This window comes from Schistocerca serialis, chromosome 6 (assembly GCF_023864345.2).
Source record: "Schistocerca serialis cubense isolate TAMUIC-IGC-003099 chromosome 6, iqSchSeri2.2, whole genome shotgun sequence".
Taxonomy (NCBI): Eukaryota; Metazoa; Arthropoda; class Insecta; order Orthoptera; family Acrididae; genus Schistocerca; species Schistocerca serialis.
In genome coordinates, this window is record NC_064643.1 from 728250567 (window position 1) to 728272774 (window position 22208).

General features: G+C 45.0%; 1 protein-coding gene across 1 annotated transcript in view; it reads left to right on the forward strand.

Annotated features, from left to right (window-relative positions):
• The window catches only part of LOC126485050 (repulsive guidance molecule B-like), a 343575-nt gene that overhangs the window by 262770 nt on the left and 58597 nt on the right, over positions 1 to 22208 (forward strand). The window contains exons 4-5 of the mRNA XM_050108651.1: positions 4695 to 5015; positions 11365 to 11615. Of these exons, the coding sequence (XP_049964608.1) occupies positions 4695 to 5015; positions 11365 to 11615 (572 nt within the window). The remainder of the gene's footprint in view (positions 1 to 4694; positions 5016 to 11364; positions 11616 to 22208) is intronic.

Here is a 22208-nt window from a genome sequence, read left to right on the forward strand (position 1 = left end):
CGGATCTGTCCCCCATTGAGCATGTTTGGGACTGGATGAAGTGTCGTCTCACGCGGTCTGCACGTCCAGCACGAACGGTGGTCCAACTGAGGCGCCAGGTGGAAATGGCATGGCAAGCCGTTCCACAGGACTACATCCAGCATCTCTACGATCGTCTCCATGGGAGAATAGCAGCCTGCATTGCTGCGAAAGGTGGATATACACTGTACTAGGGCCGACATTGTGCATGCTCTGTTGCCTGTGTCTATGTGCCTGTGGTTCTGTCAGTGTGATCATGTGATGTATCTGACCCCAGGAATGTGTCAATAAAGTTTCCCCTTCCTGGGACAATGAATTTACAGTGTTCTTATTTCAGTTTCCAGGAGTGTATGTACTACATATCTGTCCAATAGGGAATTAACGGTGGTGTCCACTCTGCTCGATCTGTCTGGTGAACCACAATTTCACCGAGAGACTTAGAGGTACAGACCAAAACAAGAAGTACAAATGGTTCAAATGGCTCTGAGCACAATGGGACTTAACTGCTGAGGTCATCAGTTCTCTAGCTAGAACTTAGAACTACTTAAACCTAACTAACCTAAGGACAGCAGACACATCCATGCCCGAGGCAGGAATCGAACCCGCGACCGTAGCAGTCGCGCGGTTCCAGACTGTAGCGCCTAGAACCACCCGGCCACTCCGGCCGGCAAGTCTAGTAAACGTGGGCTCTGAAAAGATACATTAGGAGTTGACGAACGTTTGTTCATCTTCGCTACCATGAAACACGTCTTACCGTAAAAGTGCTCATATTCCTTAAGATATTCATTTTAGAGCCCATGTTTATCGAACATTTTTTTCTGTTTTTGTTCTATACTATCTCCTCTATAAATATGGAAAGCAATGAGGTTGCACTAGAAAAGATTATTGCACAGTATCGAAGACGAACAAGCGCATATAGCATGCAGCATTTTAGACCACAGATTTATTAGACTTTATTGCTTTGTTTTGGTTCATAGTATCTGAAAGTTTGTCGATGGGGATCTGGTTCACCGTGTAGATACATAAATCTAAAAATATGAATTCTACACTATATAAAATTAGTAATTAAAAATACACATACATATTTACATTCTTGAAAGAGGTTTCACGAATGGTGAATGGAACAGGTTTTCACCCAGAGCCTCCAGCTTTCAATTCATATGTTAAAAATTAAAAGCCATATCCTACGGTACACAGCGCATTCAGATACACTCAAGACTACATGAAGGTGGCGATACAGACTGGGTAGTTGGGAAAGAGGCTTTGTTCAGACTAGAATAGAATCTCTATTATCTTAGATTCTACGGTACTCTAATAAAAGAACGACAGCTTCTGAAGTGAAACGCAAGAGAACAATCCTTCACTTGAGACGGCTGGCGCTAAAACTGTCATTGTCACGGACACTTGGCAGTGTCTTAAAGAACGGCTAAATACGCGAGTAGCTGATGCGTCCACTGCAGCATGCCGCCGCCTCCGTGTAGACCTGCCGTCGCTAACTCGCCCACGGACTCAAACATGTCGGCGATGTGTAGGTGGCTAATTACCGGGTTTAAAAACAAATTCAAACACTAACAGCTGTACGGGTACCTCTCCATGCAGATAAGCCGCTGCAGTTATTAAAAAAGAAAGAAAAAGGCGGCCGTCATACATAAGGAGTGGCAGAAGCGGCGGCGGACAATGACGCGTGGGCATGACGCGGCGCTGATCGTTGTCCGTAATGTGATGTGGCCGGGCCCGCCTCTGTAATTTCGGACGCCGTCTAATTCACCCGCGCGTCGGCGCTTTTCTGCACCGCTCATATTCTCTCTCTCTCTCTCTCTCTCTCTCTCTCTCTCTCTCTCTCTCTCTGTGTGTGTGTGTGTGTGTGTGTGTGTGTGTGTGTGTGTGTGTGTGTGTGTGTGTGTGTGCGCGCGCGCGCGCATCGTACACCGCTATTCATCCAGTAATTGAGAATTACTTAGCGACTTGTGATGTAACGAAATAAAAGTGATGTTGTTATTCAATGGAAAAGTTGGAATTTTCTGCTGACAGTCCACATCTACATATGTATACTCACCCAGCCGCCGTACGGTGAGGGCGGAGGGTACCCTATACCAATAGTTGTCATTTATTTTTCCTGTTGCACTCGCAAATACAGCGAAGCAAAAACTACTGACTATGTCCCTCCGTATGAGCCATAATTTCTCGTATCTTATTACGCGAAATGTATGTACGCGGCAGTAGAATTGTTCTGGAGTCAGCTTCAGAAGCCGGATGTCTAAATTTTCTCTGTAGTGTGCCCTGAAAAAACATCGCCTTCCATGCAGGGATTCCCGTTTGAGTTCGCTAAGCATCTCCGTAACACTTGCGCGTTGTTCGAACCTAGCGGTAACACATCTAACTAACTAATGCTTCGATGTCTTCATTTAATCTCACCTGATACGGGCCCCAAACAGACGGGCGGTACCCAAAAATGCGTCACGCTATTTGCACTCTCCTTCGCAGAGGAACGGCACTTTTCTAAAAATTCTCCCAATAAACCGAAGACGACCATTCGCCTTCCCTACTGCAATCCTTACATGTTCGTTCCATTTCATATCGCTTTGCGAAGTTACGCTCAGACATTTAAACGACATGGCTGTGTCAAGCAGGGCACTACTAATGCTGTACCCAAATATTACGGGTTTGTATTTGCTACTCGTCCGCATTAACTTCCTACGTTTAGAGCTAGCTGCCATTCATCACACCAACTAGAAATTTAGTCTGTCATCTGTATCCTCCTACAGTCACTACCTTAGACACCTTTCATACACTGCAGATTAGCAAACAACCGCAGATGGCTGCGCACCCAGTCCGCCAGTTCATTTACCTACACTATTGGCCATTAAAATTGGTACACCACGGAGATGACGTGCTACAGACGCGAAATTTAACCGACAAGAGGAAGATGCTGTGATATGCAAATGATTAGCCTTTCAGAGCATTCAAACAAGGTTGGCGCCGGTGGCGACACCTACAACGTGCTGACATGGGGAAAGTTTCCGACCGATTTCTCATACACAAACAGCAGTTGACCGGCGTTGCCTGGTGAAACGTTGTCGTGATGCCTCGTGTAAGGAGGAGAAATCCGTACCATCACGTTTCCGACATTGATAAAGGTCGGATCGTAGCCTATCGCGATTTCGATTTATCGTATCGCGACATTTTTGCTCGCGTTGGTAGAGATGCAATGACTGTTAGCAGAATATGGAATCGGTGGGTTCAGGAGGGTAATACGGAACGCCGCGCTGGATCCCAACGGCCTCGTATCACTAGCAGTAGAGATGACAGGCATCTTATCCGCATGGCTGTAACGGATCGTGCAGCCATATATCGATCCCTGAGTCAACAGGTTGGGACGTTTGCAAGACAACAACTATCTGCACGAACAGTTCGACGACGTTTGCAGCAGGATGGACTATCAGCTCGGAGAACACGGCTGCGGTAACCCTTCACGCTGCATCACAGACAGGAGCGCCTGCGATGGTGTACTCGACGACGAACCTGGGTGAACGAATGGCGAAACGTCATTTTTTCGGAGGAATCCAGGTTCTGTTTACAGCATCATTATGGTCGCATCCGTGTTCGGCGTCATCGCGGTGAACGCGCATTGGAAGCGTGTATTCGTCATCGCCATACTGGCGTATCACCCGGCGTGATGGTATTGGGGTGCCATTGGTTACACGTCTCGGTCACCTCTTGTTCACATTGACGGCACTTTGAACAGTGGACGTTACATTTGAGATGTGATACGACCCGTGGCTCTACCGTTGATTCGATCCCTGCGGAACCCTACATTTCAGCAGGATAATGCACGACCGCATGTTGCAGGTTCTGTACGGTCCTTTCTGGATACAGAAAATGTTCGACTGCTGCCCTGGCCAGCACATTCGCCAGATCTCTCACGAATTGAAAACGTCTGGTCAATGGTGGCCGAGCAAGTGGCTCGTCACAATACGCCAGTCACTACTCTTGATGAACTGTGGTATCGTGCTGAAGGTGCATGGGCAGCTGTACCTGTACACGCCATCCAAGCTCTGTTTCACTCAATGCCCAGGCGTATCAAGGCCGCTATTACGGCCAGAGGTGGTTGTTCTGGGTACTGATTTGTCAGGATGTATGCACACAAATTGCTTGAAAATGTAATCACATGTCAGTTCTAGTATAATATATTTGTCGAATGAATACCCGTTTATCATCTGCATTTCTTCTTGGTGTAGCAATTTTAATGGGCGGTAGCGTATATAGAAAACATCTTTCGTATCATACCTCCCTGGGCGCTCCTGACGGTTCCCTTATCTCTGAGCAACACTCGCCGTCCACGACAACATACTGGGTTGTAATACATAAGTGTTCGAGCCACTCAAATACCTGTGAATGTTTTATATGTTCGTACCTTCAGTAACAGTCTGCAGTGGAGGTAACAGTGTGAAATGCTTTCCGGAAATCTTAGAAATATGGAATGTGTCTGAATTAATATTAGGAATTTGAGCAGTACGTATACTAGTCGAAAAGTGTAGGTGCGAATACAGAGCCCTGGGGGAGCCCATTCAACCTCAGGGCTCCGTATTTGCACCAATACTTTCCAGCCTTTGCGCTCCGGCCCTGTTACACCGGTGTGTGATGCTGACGGTGCGCTATGCTGCTCGGTGTTGCAGCGGGCAGCGAGGCGTGCACGGTGGACGAGTGCTCGCAGAAGTACGGCGAGGCGCTGTCGGCGGCGCCCGGCGGCGGCGGCTCTGCGCAGGCGCGGCTGTGCGCCGTGCTGCAGCGGTACCGCGAGTGCGTGCACGGGCGCGCGCCCGCCTGCCACGGCAACCTCGGCTACCACAGCGCGCTCACCATCGTGCGCCGGCGCATGCTCGTGCACGGCTGCGCCGCCGCCACGCACCACGCCGCCACGCGCCGCCCCCCGCCGCCCACGCCGCCCCCGCCCGGCCTGCTCGACGACGACGATGACGACGACAGCCCCGACGAAGGTACGTCGCCGGCCGGCGGGTGTTTCTGAGCTGCCACTCGACCTGTCTCTCGGTCGGGGTGGGGGGGGGGGGGGGGGGGGAAGAGATGAATCGTAAAAAAAAGTATAAAGCAAAGTTCCGTGCTCTGCCCCTAGACCATTACCCCCGAGTGCAATAGGACATTAGTTAGTACTTCCACCCTGTCCCACATTATCTACAAAACGTACTTCCCCTGCATTACTCCTCTCCATTACGGCACATGCTTGACCTCATTTACAGGGCTATTACAAATGACTGAAGCGATTTCATAAATTCACTGCAGCTCCATTCATTGACATATGGTCACGACACACTACAGATACGTAGAAAAACTCATAAAGTTTTGTTCGGCTGAAGCCGCACTTCAGGTTTCTGCCGCCAGAGCGCTCGAGAGCGCAGTGAGACAAAATGGCGACAGGAGCCGAGAAAGCGTATGTCGTGCTTGAAATGCACTCACATCAGTCAGTCATAACAGTGCAACGACACTTCAAGACGAAGTTCAGCAAAGATCCACCAACTGCTAACTCCATTCGGCGATGGTATGCGCAGTTTAAAGCTTCTGGATGCCTCTGTAAGGGGAAATCAACGGGTCGGCCTGCAGTGAGCGAAGAAACGGTTGAACGCGTGCGGGCAAGTTTCATGCGTAGCCCGCGGAAGTCGACGAATAAAGCAAGCAGGGAGCTAAACGAACCACAGCCGACGGTTTGGAAAATCTTACGGGAAAGGCTAAAGCAGAAGCCTTACCGTTTAAAATTGCTACAAGCCCTGACACCCGATGACAAAGTCAAACGCTTCGAATTTTCGGCGCGGTTGCAACAGCTCATGGAAGAGGATGCGTTCAGTGCGAAACTTGTTTTCAGTGATGAAGCAACATTTTTTCTTAATGGTGAAGTGAACAGACACAATGTGCGAATCTGGGCGGTAGAGAATCCTCACCCATTCGTGCAGCAAATTCCAATTCACCAAAAGTTAACGTGTTTTGTGCAGTCTCACGGTTTAAAGTTTAAGGCCCCTTTTTCTTCTGCGAAAAAAACGTTATAGGACACGTGTATCTGGACATGCTGGACAATTGGCTCATGCCACAACTGGAGACCGACAGCGCCGACTTCATCTTTCAACAGGATTGTGCTCCACCGCACTTCCATCATGATGTTCGGCATTTCTTAAACAGGAGATTGGAAAACCGATGGATCGGTCGTGGTGGAGATCATGATCAGCAATTCATGTCATGGCCTCCACTCTCTCCCGACTTAACCCCCTGCGATTTCTTTCTGTGGGGTTATGTGAAAGATTCAGTGTTTAAACCTCCTCTACCAAGAAACGTGCCAGAACTGCGAGCTCGCATCAACGATGCTTTCGAACTCATTGATGGGGACATGCTGTGCCGAGTGTGGGAGGAACTTGATTATCGGCTTGATGTCTGCCGAATCACTAAAGGGGCACATATCGAACATTTGTGAATGCCTAAAAAAACTTTTTGAGTTTTTGTATGTGTGTGCAAAGCATTGTGAAAATCTCAAATAATAAAGTTATTGTAGAGCTGTGAAATCGCTTCAATCATTTGTAATAACCCTGTAAAATCGACCAAGTTAAAATCAGTCCATTATATTTACTGTTAGTAAATAAGTTGGTTGCTGCACACCTTACTTCTGAACTGGCAGAAACTCTTAAGACTTAAAGCTGTTAAGCCTTTGTGTCTGGCCAGTCACTAATAGTAGTAGTAGTACCAATAATTTTGTGTACAGGACTATAGTAACCCTTATGTAGTTACTGCTCTGCCGTTCTGTCTTACTTCATTTGTGTGTTTCGTAGCAAGTAATGGAGCAATATCTGCACTACTGCGGGTACAATCTACAACTTGGAGACTTTTTTTGAGGTATTTAGTATTTGTTACGTACAAGTCTCACTTTTATCATCAGCGATGCACGGGACAGAGAACAACATATGTTGAACTGGGTGGACAGTGTGGCGAACATGTAGCCTCCACCGCATTGGTGCTAGTAATTGAGAAAAAGTAATTACAGATAAATCATATATTCAATATTAGATTTAAGCAAAATTGTCATAGTAGTAATGGTCTTTTGGGGAAAAAAATTAGTTCCGTGACTGAAGCAGAGTTGAATCATCCAGTTTTTACCTCGCAGGGGGTATTAACGCCAGGTTGGGAACCACTGCCCTAGGTGGACCAATGGGGCGCGAACTCCGTGCCGTCCTCTGGCAACGGCACCCTCGGATGGAGGACCATGTCGTGAGCACACGGGTTTCCCAATCCTTGTCCGGTTTCTTGGCCTTAACCGTAGTAATACCAACACATTTTTCATAACGCACATTACCGAGGGAGGGAGGCGTTACTTTATGCCCACCCTAAAAAAAAAAAAAATCGAGAAAAATACAAAAGTCATTACTTGTTGCTGACTTTTACCCACAACATACATTTTTTAGAGATATTGATATGTATGAAAGGCATAGAAAATCACAGGAAGAATGTGCAAATTTATAAAGATAGCACTACTATAGTACACAACAGTACTGGAAGAAGCAAATTCACGAAAAAATCAGCTACAGCTTGCGTAAAAGGACTGAAAGACAAAGCGGCTATTGGATGTACATAAAAATTTGGAGATACCTTAAGCACAGTTTTGTTATTTCAGTCTGCCTGGCGCTTTCTCATATGCATCTTTATCAAAGGCTATAGAAATATTAAAACAGAACTGGTATCAATAGAAATAGAAGACATTTTACATTTTCCCCATTAAGTGAAACCATGTCATGGAATGGAAAATGTAGTTTAAGGCTTACGAAATACTTAATGACATTATCATGAATTAGTAGAAACTCGCCTGCCTTCCAGAATAAAGAATGGCGGAGTGACTGAATAAACCATTAGATGGCGCTAGGGTTGTGGTGTAATGTTTTAACTGTTACAAAATTAAATCATTTAACCAATTTCATAGCATAACTAATTGTATCTGCGAGGAGTACATAGAATTTAGTATGTAATTGAAAAAACAAGTGCCGCGCGGTCTGAGGCTCCTAGCCACGATTCGCGCGGCTCCCCCCGTCGAAAGTTAGTCCTCGCTCGACATGGGTGTGTACGTTGTCCTTAGCGTAAGTTAGTTCAAGTAGTGTGTAAGCCTAGGGACCAATGACCTCAGCAGTTTGGTTCCATAGGAACTTAACACAGGGGAATTATTGCAATGTTGGCTTCGGTAAATTTGTATATTCATCGTTCAGACTGAAACTTATCATAAAATGAAATAAAAGATTTAGCAATCGGTACCTCCTTATAATTTTCAGTCGCTGTGTCGTTCACTGTGATTCTCACATTTCATAAATAAATTTACCTGTTAGGAAGTCTTTCCTGAAGGTATTTATGCGGAGTGTAGCATTATATGGATAGAAAATGTGGATGATAAACAGTTCACTCCCTACAGGAGAATGCTGAATGTGTCGATACGATAATTAAAAATAAACTTATGGCTCAACTTGATTACAATAACAGACCAGGTAATGGTACACCTACGGAGACATAAAGGAATGGGCAAGTTTGTAAAGAAGAGAATTGTGGAGGAGAAGATTCTAGAGACCAAGCCCAATTACAGGGGTAAACGAATGTAATGTAGGTCGCTGGTTTCTTTTGGCTTCTGTGGGATGGAAGTGAAAGAAACAAGAGTTCTGCCTGTGACCGTCTTCCCCACCATCAGATTAGAAGAACCGCAGCTGCTGATCTGCCACTCTCCGGACCGTAATGACGTCGCTGATTGATATTAATTAGTTCATGGAGAGAACAGGGTAAGATTACAGACGAGTAACAGCTTAAATAAAAGCATGTGTATTCTCGTAAACATACTGAACGAGAGGCAGTCTCGATACGAATAGGTGGTAAGTAACCAGTCACCCATTTCGGAAACCCATGTGATGCTCAGGTTTGCTGTGGGCCGATCCATAATTACATGGAAAGACACAAAACATGAACAAAGAGAACGATAACTATTCCCATCACTAGAGACTTTTGATGCAACTTAACGAAGGTGAACTCCAGGATGCGAAGCACATAATAAAGAGCCCTGACTGGAAACACATTGCGAGCATACGGACAGGGGCAGCACGACAAAGACTACCGAATTAACGTTGGTCACACCGGAGGCTCATCTCTCGCGCTCTAAACGGAATAGTTACACTTAAAAACGGTTGGCTTTTTTCAGTGCCGGTGGAAACGAACACTTACAGCGAAAAATGGCTTATATTGCCGCACGACTGCTGGTCACGAACAGAGGGCGACTCTCGGTAGTTTTGTGATATCGGGTCTTCACACACCGTATACTTTCTGAGACGGCAGAAGCTCCCTGCTGACAACACAAGTGAGGGCGCAAGCGCCGACGGTCGGTTAGACTTTCCAGCCGAGGGCCTATTGGGCTCGTCCACGCACAGGTTGGCGTTATTGGCATGTTGCCAGGTCAGTGCATCCGCGCAAGTGTCACCTTGGCGTGGATTTTTGAAACCAACTGCCACTCGATCTTCTGCAGTTGTACGCCATTTAGACGTATTTATGAATCAAATGACTGGTAAACACAGAAATTTGTCCGTCCCCAACAGCTGATCATCCCGCGCTCAGGCAGGCTATCTCTGGTTACGGATGGCTTCAGAAAATTACTTTGTGCAAAACTAACCGATCTACAATCATTGGTTCTTTAATGAAGGGTTTTGCAGTCCCGTGCCTACTACCATTAAACTCGAGATTAAAACAACAGTTTTAATTTTATTTTGCCCTTGTCTTTGTACAGGGAGTGGGCTGGACCGCTATAGAGACTTCGTGTTTAAAACGCCTCTTGGAAGTCTCTGTGTTAAAATAGGTTGCACTACGAGGAGTGGTCGAAAAGTTTATAGCCCGAGATAGTTACCGTAATGTCTCGTACAAACACCTCCACCTACGTTCACGGTGACCCTTTGTGGGTATGCAAGTCAAATTTCGCGTCTCCAGTTTCTTTAGTTTTGTGCTAGGATGCGTTGTATTCCGTAGTGTAAGAAAAATGGCGAATATCGAGAGAATCAAGAACCGTTCTGTGATCGAATATCTTTACTTGAAGAGAATGACGCCCAATAAAATTGTGGAGCACATGCGGAATACACTTAAGGGCAGTGCTCCGTCTTATTCCACAGTGAGAAACTTTGTGTCCGACTTCAAACGTGGAAGAGTGAGTGTGGAAGATGCGCCATGGAGCGGAAGGCCTGTCAGCGTTTCCATTGATGAAACAGTGACTGCAATTGACGATACGATTTTGCAGGATCGTCGAACAACGTTGGAGCACATTGAAACCACATTTGGAAGATACCATGAGCGTGCTCACGACATTGTTATGGATATCTTGGGAGCGTGGAAAGTTTCGTGTCGGTAGGTCCCGAAAGACGTGAATGCAGATCAGAGACAGGAGCGTGTGCACTGTTGTGCAGAAGTCGTCCACCAATTTGAAGCGGATGAAGACGGCTTTCTTGCAGTGTATGTGACAATGGACGAAACTTGTGTTCACCACTTTGATCCTGAGACAAAACAAGTCACAGCAATGGAAACTTCCTTCATCACCTACCCCAAAAAAAGTCCGGGTGCAAGAATCAGCTGGTAAGGTGAAGACATCGGCCTTCTGGGATGCACAAGAGGTGATTATGGTGGATTATATGCATAAGGGCGTAACTATCAATGCGTCATACTGTTGCACACTCCTGCGCAGTTTGAGAGAAGAAAGGAAGGAAAAAAAGGTGCGGAAAATTGGCGCACAGAGTTCTTTTGCATGAGGACAACGCACCGGTGCACAAAGACCTCGCGACACTGAAAACTCCGCGTGACTGTGGATTCGAACTGTTACGTCGTCTGCCGTGTTGTCCAGATTTGGCTCCATCAGACTTTTTTTCTTTTGCCAGACCTAAAAAAGACTTCAAAGGACGACTGTTTGATAATGATAATGCAGTGATTGACGCCTTGAACTTTGGTTGGACTCAAAATCGAAGACCTTTTATCTGAATGGTCTTCGGAAGTTAACTGAGCGTGCTCGCAAGTGTATTAGTTTAGACAGGTTTCGTATTGAAAAAGAAATTGCTATTATGAAATTTCTATCATTCTGTATTTGTTGGTCTAGAAACTTTTCGACCCCCCCCCCTCCCTCCCCTTGTAGTTATACAGAGATGGAGAGCTGCATTAAATCAGTGGTTGGGCAGAAGTCCTCAACAGCAATGGCATTCTGGTTGTTGTGATGGTGTGGATGGGAGGTAGCTCACCGGAAACGCGTCATGTGTGATGTGAGGTTACTGTAAGGCAGCGGTGTGGTGTGTTCGGCAGAACCCGGCCTGGTGGAGCCCCCGGAGGTGTCGGCGGCGCCGCCGCCGGTGGACGCGGAGTGCGACTACCGGGGCCCGGCCGAGCACGTGCACTGCGGCCTGTTCGGCGACCCGCACCTCAAGACGTTCTCCGGGCAGTACCAGACGTGCCGCGTCGAGGGCGCCTGGCCGCTCATCGACAACGCCCACCTCGCCGTCCAGGTCACCAACAAGCCCGTCCTCAACGGATCCCGCGCCACCGCCACCACCAAGGTAAGTCCAGCACTAGTGATGGGGAGCTCGTGAATGAGTCGTTCAGATGAACGCTTCACTCCATTCAAGTGTGAACTAACCACTCAATTTCAACGAACTGGCACTTCAAACTCTTCACAGTTAGCACACTCCACACTTTTTTCTAGTTCACTCACTCTCTTCCCCTCTCCCTCTTCCACTACATCGGCGCTACGTCACTCATCTTCCCTTCACTTCAGTCCTCCCTCTACTGCCTGTCGACGAATCGCGCGGTGTTCGTGGGGAACGATGGGTTTACGGGGGGTTGGGGAGGTGAGGGGCGAGGGGAAGGCAGCGTCAGCTGCTACGTGCAGTGCTGCCATCATTACCCGTGACTATTTGTGCAGTTAAACTTCGCGTCTACAGGTAGCCTACCGTTGGCAGCGCTTGCAGATACAAACGAAGAGGCTGGCTGTGTGTGCACGTACAGCCAACATGAAAGTAAAAGGTTTGTTAATAACACTGAATGAGGGATTTTACCTGAAATCGTACCAATGACTACAGGTGACAGTTTACGTTTTGAATCTGGAGGGTTATTGTTCTCAACAAAAATAAAATCTACAGTAAAATTTCTGAATAATTACTTAACGTAGGTATATAGACTTTGTGACAGTGGTAAACATACTCATTCTACTTTGGATTAAATTTTAAAAGGAACATAAAATTGGACTGCATTTCGTTGATAGCCCTAGTTTTCAGTCCATGAATACAACAAATAATGTTTCATTTGGCAGATAAAGACTTTCTTGGGCGCTCCATGAGAAAAAGTCGAGCAAGATTAAATGTAATACCTTCTTTGTGTGTGACGGGCTTCTCTGTTTCTTTCCTTTCTCCCCTTAGACCATGCTCTATTTAAGTTAACTCAGATGCTGTAAGAGCATAAAATGTTGCGTGCACGTTACTGCATAATTCGGCCATCTGTTGGTAAAATTATGAAGTATTACGAAGCTTTATTGTACGAACGAGGCGAAGCGAGCTTAGCCGCGGCTGAGCGGCGAACTGGGCAACTTCGCCAGGCTTCCGTACTTCATGAGTGAACTACTTCATTTGAACGCTTCACGGCAAAGAGTGAAATGAATGAAGTAGTTCACGAGATTGAACGAGTTCGACCCATCTCTACCCAGCACACTTCGTCATGTCGCACGCTCGCTAAACTCTGGGGCCCCACCTGCGCAGACACCGTGATGGAGGGAGACACTGGGCGGGGGGGGGGGGGGGGGGGGGGGGAAGAGATAGAGAGAGAGAGAGAGAGAGAGAGAGAGAGAGTGGTAATGGTGACACAGATATGCCAACTCTCCTGATTTAAGGAGCAGACTCCTGATTTTTCCTTCTTCCTCCCGATCTCCCGACCGTCAAGAGGGATCTCCCGATTTTCAGAGCGGTTTCAGTACTTTCCATACTATTTGAAAATCCTGCCCCTTCGGTATATTGGTGGATGACAATGTATGGCTGCTACTTGTCTATGTTAACTTGACAGATTGGTGCGGTGGCTGACGGGAACGGCAGTAGGCGTAGCTCGCGCTTCGTTTCCACAAGGAAGTAAGGAACTTATCGCTGGCAGCGTTCGGAGACGAATGAATATCTTTCAACCAGTGCCAATGTCCTCCGCTTCTGGTAGCACCAGCGCAATCGTAAAGTTATTGTGGACAAGGAGTAGTCGATACTCGTTGCAAGCGACAAGAAGTGATTAGCGTTGTTCTTTCTACAAGGAAGTGTTGCCAAGTTGGGGATTTCCTCCTAAATTTAGGGGGAATTAAGCTGCCTGGGGTAAATTAGAGGGATAAATGTTTCAGGGGGGAAAAAATATTAAGGGTTACTAACCTCCCCTCCCCTCCACTCGACAATTTCATTGTTGACTCCCTTTTACCGCCCCCCACTTCACCCCCCCCCCCCCCCCCCCATCCGCTCGCTTACCCGACAGTGGTACAAATTATTTAGGGGAGTTTGAAGTGGAATATAGGGGGAAACGGTGCACCAGCGTTTGCATATTTGCTACATGACCGTTGTCTAGAACGTAGGACCATAGTGTTCTCGGTTCTGCTGCGTGATTTGTGTACTCTTGTAACCTCCCCCCTCACTTATCGGCCTTAATGACAGTGAAAAATTATACCGCGTGTACCTAATGGAAATCTGGGAAAAGCAATCGTCACCGAAGTTAATCTGTCGGTAAAGAGGGAGGAAAGGGTTACATCTAAATGAAAGGAAAAATGCAAATGAAACTGGTGGAAATTAATTTTGAAAAGGGGTAAAGTTAATAAAGAAAGTAAATGTGCGGCCGTTACGTTAACAATTAACTAGCGGTAATTAGATATATGAGATTTGGGGGAAATCACGGTCGCCAGTCCTAAGGACGATTACTATAGTAACTGAAAAAGAAAGGTTATTACACATATAATTAACACTAGAAGCGTGGCAACTGAAGGTTGACACGTGTAGTGTGAAAACTGAAAGTTTGTCAGAAGTAATAAATTTCGCTACACTCTGACTTAATATAGCAAAAGAATTAATAAAACCGGAAAATCGAAAGTTAATTTAGTGACTGAAGTTAATAGTGAGCTTTCTTTCTGAAGCACATCGAAATCCAGTAAAATACGGTTAGTCTTGGACTACCTCAACAATCATTTCAAAAGCAACTTGACTCTACGCAATTTAGAAACAAGAGATTTAACTTTGAACTTGAATTAAATGATTCTGAACCATTAACAATAGTAAAATTTAGTACGTACCAAGCTGAGCTGCAGTCACAGGTAAGCTAAAATATGCTAACAAAACTAGCACTCTAAATTTGTGCTCGTGTAACCTAAATATTGTAGCCAGCTACTGAACTTTGAAATTAAAGCAGTGGAATCTAATTACATTATTTTAATGCTGGCGTTTGAATTTCAACGACTCTCGGGTTCATTTCGGAAGAGGAAGGGACCCTGCTTGGCAATGAAATTGGGACAATGAGCAACAAAGGTTCATGCTAAGTTGCTGTAATTTTGCGAGGCAAATGGAACAATTTGAAAAGCTGAGGTCTGCCATACAGTTCTGAAACTTTACGTGCTTTTAGTCTTCCTTGTTGGTTGATTGAAGGTTTGAAGCCGTCGATCGAGGAGGTGGCGACAGTCACTCATTGTCGGCCGTCGCTGTTGCAGAAGCTGGATGTTGGCGCGCCTTCTTCTCGACACGGTCACCAGGCGACACGGGCTCTTGATGTGCGCCAGCTAATGCTTCCCGTCCGCGACACCATGTCAGAAACTATCATCGCGAGTCGAGCGCAATTACATGCTGCCAAACCCCGAAAGCGCGGCAACTCGCGGGAGCGTCACACAACACCTGCTCCACTCGCTACTCCCGCCAGCCTCTCACTGTTCTGCCCGCGCTCCACGCGGCAGAGTTAACACTACCAAAGATCCTACACACTTTGATTCGTCACACGACCTATCGACGTAATCGTTCGATAGCAGTTTTCCCTAGGCAAGACCCAGCGTAAAAATACAAATAATATTTACGAAACAAACCAATTATACATCGACATGAGTCCATAAATATATATATACAAACAGTAAAACAATTACAATATATAAAGAGACAGAAATGTCATATCTTGAGGTAACAAAACAAGGAAAAAAAATAATAGTACAATAGATGGAAATAGGAGTATATGCATTTCCGGCGTTACACTCTGAAGTAGTTGTTGATTATTTTTTGTGCAGGATAGCGAAGAAATATGATGCAGTGTTCAGAAACGTATGTAAGGAAGAGTTTCCATGTTTAAGTGAATGGAGGGAGGGACAAACTTACGCATTTTGTAGTCTATGTAGATGTGACTTTTCAGTGGCTCATGGTAGGAAATGCGGCATTCTTAAACATGTGCAAACTAAAAAACACAAGGAGAGTGTCCATTGTGGAGAACTGAACCAGAAACTTAACTTCTCGTGTAAACCCCAAAATGTAGATTCTGTGACGAATGCCGAGGCTTTATTTACCTCATTTATTGTAGAACACAACTTGACTATAAACTGTGCCGACCACGCTGGACCTTTGCTTCGCAAAATGTTTCCCGATTCCGAAATTGCGAAACAATATTTCCGGCGTTACACGTGCCCCACATTGTCTGAGGATGTTCGTGTAACGTAAACAGACTCAGAAAATGTCCCAAAAAAGAAACAGCGGAAATGCATATGCTCAAAACATCAACAAAATTTAGCATTCGTCTAATTAATCATAAATCAATTTTTAGACCATAATAATTGAGTGGGGACACTCCTAATCTTATTCCACTCTGTCATCTTGCACAAAATAAAACAGGTTGACAACATATTAAAATTCATAGAAGATATAGAAAATGGTTTAGCTATTCCAAAATCATTAAAATTCGTAACACTATGAGAAATGGAATACTATTTGCAAAATTAATCAGAGTACATGGTCATAAAAACAGGTAGATCAAAATACGCAAATTAATAATTAATTACATAGAATACACATTTTTACATAACCTTTTCATAATTAATATCTCGTCATGAGATTCCACTTAACGCTAAACAAGAAAATAATATTCAGTAGATCGAAAAAAACATAAATATCGACAGCAGAATTCTTTCACATCAGCTGTCCGGGAAGAAAAACTATTCCGCCTTTCGTACTCGCAAGTACAAAGAATGCCGACAGCGGCACAAGAGCCAACAGCGGCACAAGAGCCGACAGCGGCTCGCCTCGCCAGTATTGTTGCGCCCGCGTGTGCGGCACGCTTGATCTCACTCGCCCTTGTGACGGCGTTTCCAGAACGTCCGTTTCACTGAATTCTTTAGGAAAAACTCACTCCCGAGTAATCTCAAGGAGTCCCTTAATACTATCACAGTGGATAACTCAACACTGTCCATAATCACACGCATGTACTAGCCTGAAACTTAAAACAGCGTCTAAGTACATCGGCAATGACTAGTAAAACACATAGTCATGAAATCTTACAGCTAGTTACAAAATCATATTTACGTTGCTTAATCTACTGTGACTCAGCTGAAAACTTAAATTAGCAGCTTGGATTTTTCAATTGATAAATAATCACTCTCTCTTAAATCATTTAGTCAAAATTAATTACTTATTAATTACAACTTCTTTAATGTCCTCTTGGTCAGTCAAAATCATGGCAATCTAGCAAACCTTAAATCTTACACTCTATATTTACATATTGTACAAATTACCCATTGTGTGGTATTAATCGATCCTAGGTTGGTACAATTTCAAATCTATTATATTTCGTATACCTAACAGCTTTCCAGAGCTTGGATACTCTAAGCAATAAGCATTTGTGTGAGGTATACCAATGACTTTATATGGTCCATTATAAACAAACTTAAATTTAGAGATTTCATTGTCTATCTCGCTCGATTTCTCATGAGCTTTTACAAGTACTAAGTCTCCGATCGCAAACTTAGCAAAACGCGCTTTAGCGTCATGACGACGTATGCGAGCATCGGCTTTAAGCTTCATTACTTCTCGCAAACGATCTTTTTTCACACCAATACTAATGTCAATCCGTGGAGGGAATTTGATTATCTCTTCCACTAAACTTTTACTTCTGTCATCCAACAGGATTTCCTCTGGAGAAAATCCCGTCGATTCATGTCTCAAGGTGTTCATAATTCTCTCAAATACTGCTACATATTTGCCCCATGCCCTATGGTTGTGATGGCAATAGGTACGGCACAGTCGGCCTAGCTCGCGCATATACCTCTCAGCGGGATTCCCAGCCGGACAATAAGCTGAAATATGGATCACCTCGACCCCATTACTTTCCAAGCCTTCATTCCACAACTTAGAAGTAAATTGTGCCCCATTGTCTGATAGAATCGCCTTGGGCTTACCAATATGAACAAAATAATCGTTCACAAGCTTGCTATAGACTGCTTTGGCTGTAGCTTTCCTAATCGGGTATAGTTTGATGAACTTGGAAAAAGCTTCTAGCACTACTAAAATGTAAGCAAAGTTTCCTGATGACTTGGGCAAAGGTCCGTACAAGTCCACGCACAGTAACTCAAAGGTGTCGTTAGGCCTTATACTTTGCATAGGACCACGACTCGTACAGTTGGTAACCTTCACCTTCTGACATAAATCGCAAGTTTTCACTCTGTCAGTAACTCGTTTTAACATGTTGTTGAAATGCACTACTTCACTCAGCTTTTCCGTACATTTCTTTGGTCCACAGTGACCATACGCCAAATGGTAGTAGTCTATTATTTCCGTGACGTATTTGCTGGGCCAGCATACCCGCCAAATATTACTATCTTCACCCTTACGTATGTACAAGATATGATCGTATATCTTGTAATACTTCCTTAATTTCTCTCCTTCTGGACTCTTTTCATCATATCGGGTTTTCACCATATTTAAACAACCATCCTCGTTCTGATGACGACGTAGATTCTTACAAATGTTCATTATTAATTTACGTCCCTCAACTTCTTTAAAATAGTACAATTTGACCACTCCATCTGCCTCATCTTTCAATAGACCTTGATTAGACTCGGGCAACCGCGACAGCGCATCCGCTACGCAATTGTCGGTCCCTTTTACGTAACAGATGTCATAGTTAAATTGCTGTAAATACAGCGACCACCTAGTCAGTCTTTCGTGAAGTAGTTTACAATCCTTCAGATAAGTGAGCGCCTTATGGTCCGTATGAATAATCACCTTACGGTCCCATAGGTAACCCTTGAACTTCTTGAATCCCCACACGATAGCGAGACACTCTTTCTCAGAAATCGTGTAGTTTCGCTCACTTTTTGATAAAGTTCGACTCGCGAACGCTATCGTCCGGTGTTCCTTATCCTCTCCTTTACCAACTTCTTGGAACACTTCTACCCCCACCCCGTAATTCGACGAATCCGTTCCCAGATGGAAGGGTAGCGATAAATCAGGATGAAATAGTATGTTAGATCTTAACAGCTCGTCTTTTAATCTCTCGAAAGCGGTCTGACACCCGTCAGTCCACACAAACGGAACATTTTTGCGCAAGAGGTTATTCAAATTTTCATCATTAAACACTTGTCCTTTTACAAATTTACGGTAAAATCCTGTGAGCCCTAGAAAACTTTTTAACTGTTTCCTAGACTTGGGTGGAGGACAATTCTTTATTGCCTCTAGTTTCTCTGGGTCTTTCGTAATACCAGCAGTGGTAATTACATGCCCTAAAAATTTCAGTTCCTGCTTCACAAATTCGCATTTCTTTAGCTTTAGAGTCATTCCGCCGCGGCGCAATGCTCTAAAAACTTCATCTAACAGGTCACAATGGTCACGCCAAGTGGCATTGGCCAACAATAGGTCGTCAACATATACAGTTAATCTTGAACTCAAAGCCGGTCCTAGCACTTTATCTAGGGCCCTGATGAACACGGACACAGATATATTAAGTCCAAACGGCAGTACTCTATACTGATAACACCTGCCCGCAAACAAGAAGGCGGTGTATGGCCTAGATTCTTCTTCTAGTTCTATTTGCCAGTAACTAGCTGTCAGATCGAGGCTAGTCATGAACTTAACGTCATGAAAACGTTGCAAAATCTCCTCCATACTCTCTGGTCTGTCTGTTTCACGTTGAACGACCCTATTCAACGTGCGTGCGTCAATCACAATACGCACACTACCATCCCGTTTTGCTACAATGACCAAACCGTTATTGTATGGACTTGTACTTCTTTCAATCACTCCCCATTCGATCATCTTATCTATCTCCCGTTGCACTGCTTCCTTTTTGGACAGCGGTATAGCATACGGTCTCACGAAGAATGGTTCGTGCGGAATTACATGCAACTTGCATTTATATCCTTCCACAAGACCCGGTTTGTCTGAAAACACACTCTTATTCCTCATTATTACTTCATACAGGCCTCGTCTTTGTTCGTGTGTTACGTTTGACACACCGTCTACAATACTTTCCAATTCACTTTCTACACTATTGTCAATGCCGAGATTCCTCACATTACAGTAGTTCAAATTCATACCTACGTCAATACCATTCGGCCAGTTAACAATGTGTATAGGCTGGTATTGCCGATGCACACCGTCTCCTGCCTCGTCAAAACTAACTACTATTGTTTTATCTTGGGACGTACATGTAAAAGTTTTGCTTTCGCAGTTAATCACTGCACGGTACTTTAATAGCCAATCTAACCCGATAATTACTTCCGTAGTTAAGTCTGGCACGACGACAAACTCTTGTTCAAATCGTGCCCCACATATCTCGAAGTTGACAAAAATCTGTTTTGTGACCGGTTTACTGGCCTTCCCAGTAGCACCGATAATTTTCACTCCTGTTACTGGCATAACTACGATGCCAGGTCTGTCTTTCAGTAACTCAAATATTTTCCCAGATACAGCACTCAGTTCTGCACCGGTGTCAATCAACACGTTTAGTTGTAGGTCGTGCATATTAACAGACACTACTATCTGTCTACACTTGTCCTCGACGGTTTCTTTATTTTCCCACAGTAAATCCTCGTCTATATCCAGGTCATTCCAGAAAAAACCATCCGGCTTTGATCCTAAATCCGGTTTATCTGGCGGCTTTTTCAGCCTCTGTTCACATACAGTTTTAATTTCAACACGTTTGTCCTGAGGCTTAGTCTGTAGCGTCGCCTCCAATACCGAAACCTTTTCCTGTAACTCGTCAACTAGTGAGTGTTGCTTTGCTATCAATTCACTAATTGTCACCTTCGTTGATTCCTCTTTTATCAGATTGATCTCATCTGCCAATCTACCTGGAGGAATGTGCCCAGTCGCATCTGAAATTACTTCCTCTGGATCTGCGCAACCCACACTGCTACCGTCTGACCGCATAACTTCAGCTCTAACCTCATACACGCTGAAATCTATGTGCTTTTCTACCAATTGTGTCCGGCTATCACTAAAATTTTCGTAAGCTTTCCCCTTAATACTCTCGCAATGTTTAAACTGGAGGTTTGCGTCGGATGGGTCGGCTACTTCTACCACTATAACTTTCGGTAAAGTCTGCCGGTTAGGGCCAGAACTTTCCGTTACTCCTTCAACATCTAACTCCTGCGGGACGAAACACGACGAATCTTGCTCGTGCTGCCCATTAACATCAACTATTTCTGGTAAAGTCTGCCGGTTAGGGCCAGAACTTTCAATCACTTCACAAATACTATCTTCCTGTGGGACGAGACGCGGCAAATACTGCACGCGCTCCCCATAAACACTTCTCCCATACAGACCCCTATAATCTCTTAGTTCGTCGTATAAGCGACCGAACTGCCTTAACCAGACCTCATCCCTCTCTGCATCCCCTCGCTCGATGACGGACGTTTTATCCGACATCTGATCTTCTCTCAACAATTGTGAATCATTCTTAAACTCAATCTCCAGTTCCGCTGTGGGTATTACAGCTGGCACCTTATAATCGATTTCCGGAACACTACTTAAATTGTTCTCACTGACAGTGAATGTACCTTCTACTGCCGTGTATACAGCTGATCTACTACTTGTGGGCGCACTCCTTTCTCTTAACACTGGCACACTCTCCTGCCGTTGATTATTCCACACGGAATTTTCATAACGACGACACCTGGGTTTTCTCCTGTTATTGGGCCGCCAAAATTTCTCCACGCCTGGTCGGCCCCTCACCGGCGCGGCTAATGGTTTCCCTGTCTCGTCCCAGCAGATACGCTCCCCGGATGCTGCTGAGGCGGCTGATCACACCCTCTGGCGTTATTACTATTCTGTGAAGCCCGTATCACGTTAGTATGATACTGGTTTCCGTCATTCCTGTTATTATTTGCATTGTACCGATTGTTATTACGGTCCGAACCATTATTGTTATTGCTGCCATGGTTGCGGTATGCATTATTCCCGTGGTTATCGTTGTTGTGGTTGCTGTGGTACCCGTTGTTGTTACCACGGCCTCTGCCACTGTCGCGATTATTGCGCCAATAGTCCTCGTCCTCAACTCTTCCCAGGAAATCATTGATTGTCCTGTGATTGCTCCCTACGTAGCGTTTTGTATCATCTGGAAGCTTTTTGTAGAGTTCCCAGACTATTTCGGATTCCGAGCGGCGGTCACGCAAATATTCCAACTTGCGGATCCAGCCCTCACAAAACTCCATCATCGAACCGCGCGAATTCGCATCGAAAGGCCTCGATACGACAAATTCGCGCCAGACACTTTGCTGTTTTCGCTCTGACCAGTATTCAGCCAGAAACAAATTTTTAAATTCGTCAAAAGTCAGGTCCGTAATGTTGAGGTTTAGGCCCCAACGCTTGGCATCACCAGCCAACACATCAATAATCGCATTAATTTTTCTCTCATTAGTCCATGATCTGGGTAAAACTCTTTCACAATTTTTAATGAAATCCGTCGGGTGTATACCGCCTTTTTTCAAGGGGTCGAACCGCTCCTCTTTCGTCAACAACTCCGAACTATGTGCACACATTGGCACATAGCTCTGTTTTTCGTCAAGTTTCCTTTCTAATTCCGACACCCTCGTAATCACTTGGCAAGTGGTTGTCGCAAGTGTTTCCACTTCCCTCTTTTTCTCTTCGCAGGTGTTAGCCTGCTTCGTCACTTTGGTATCT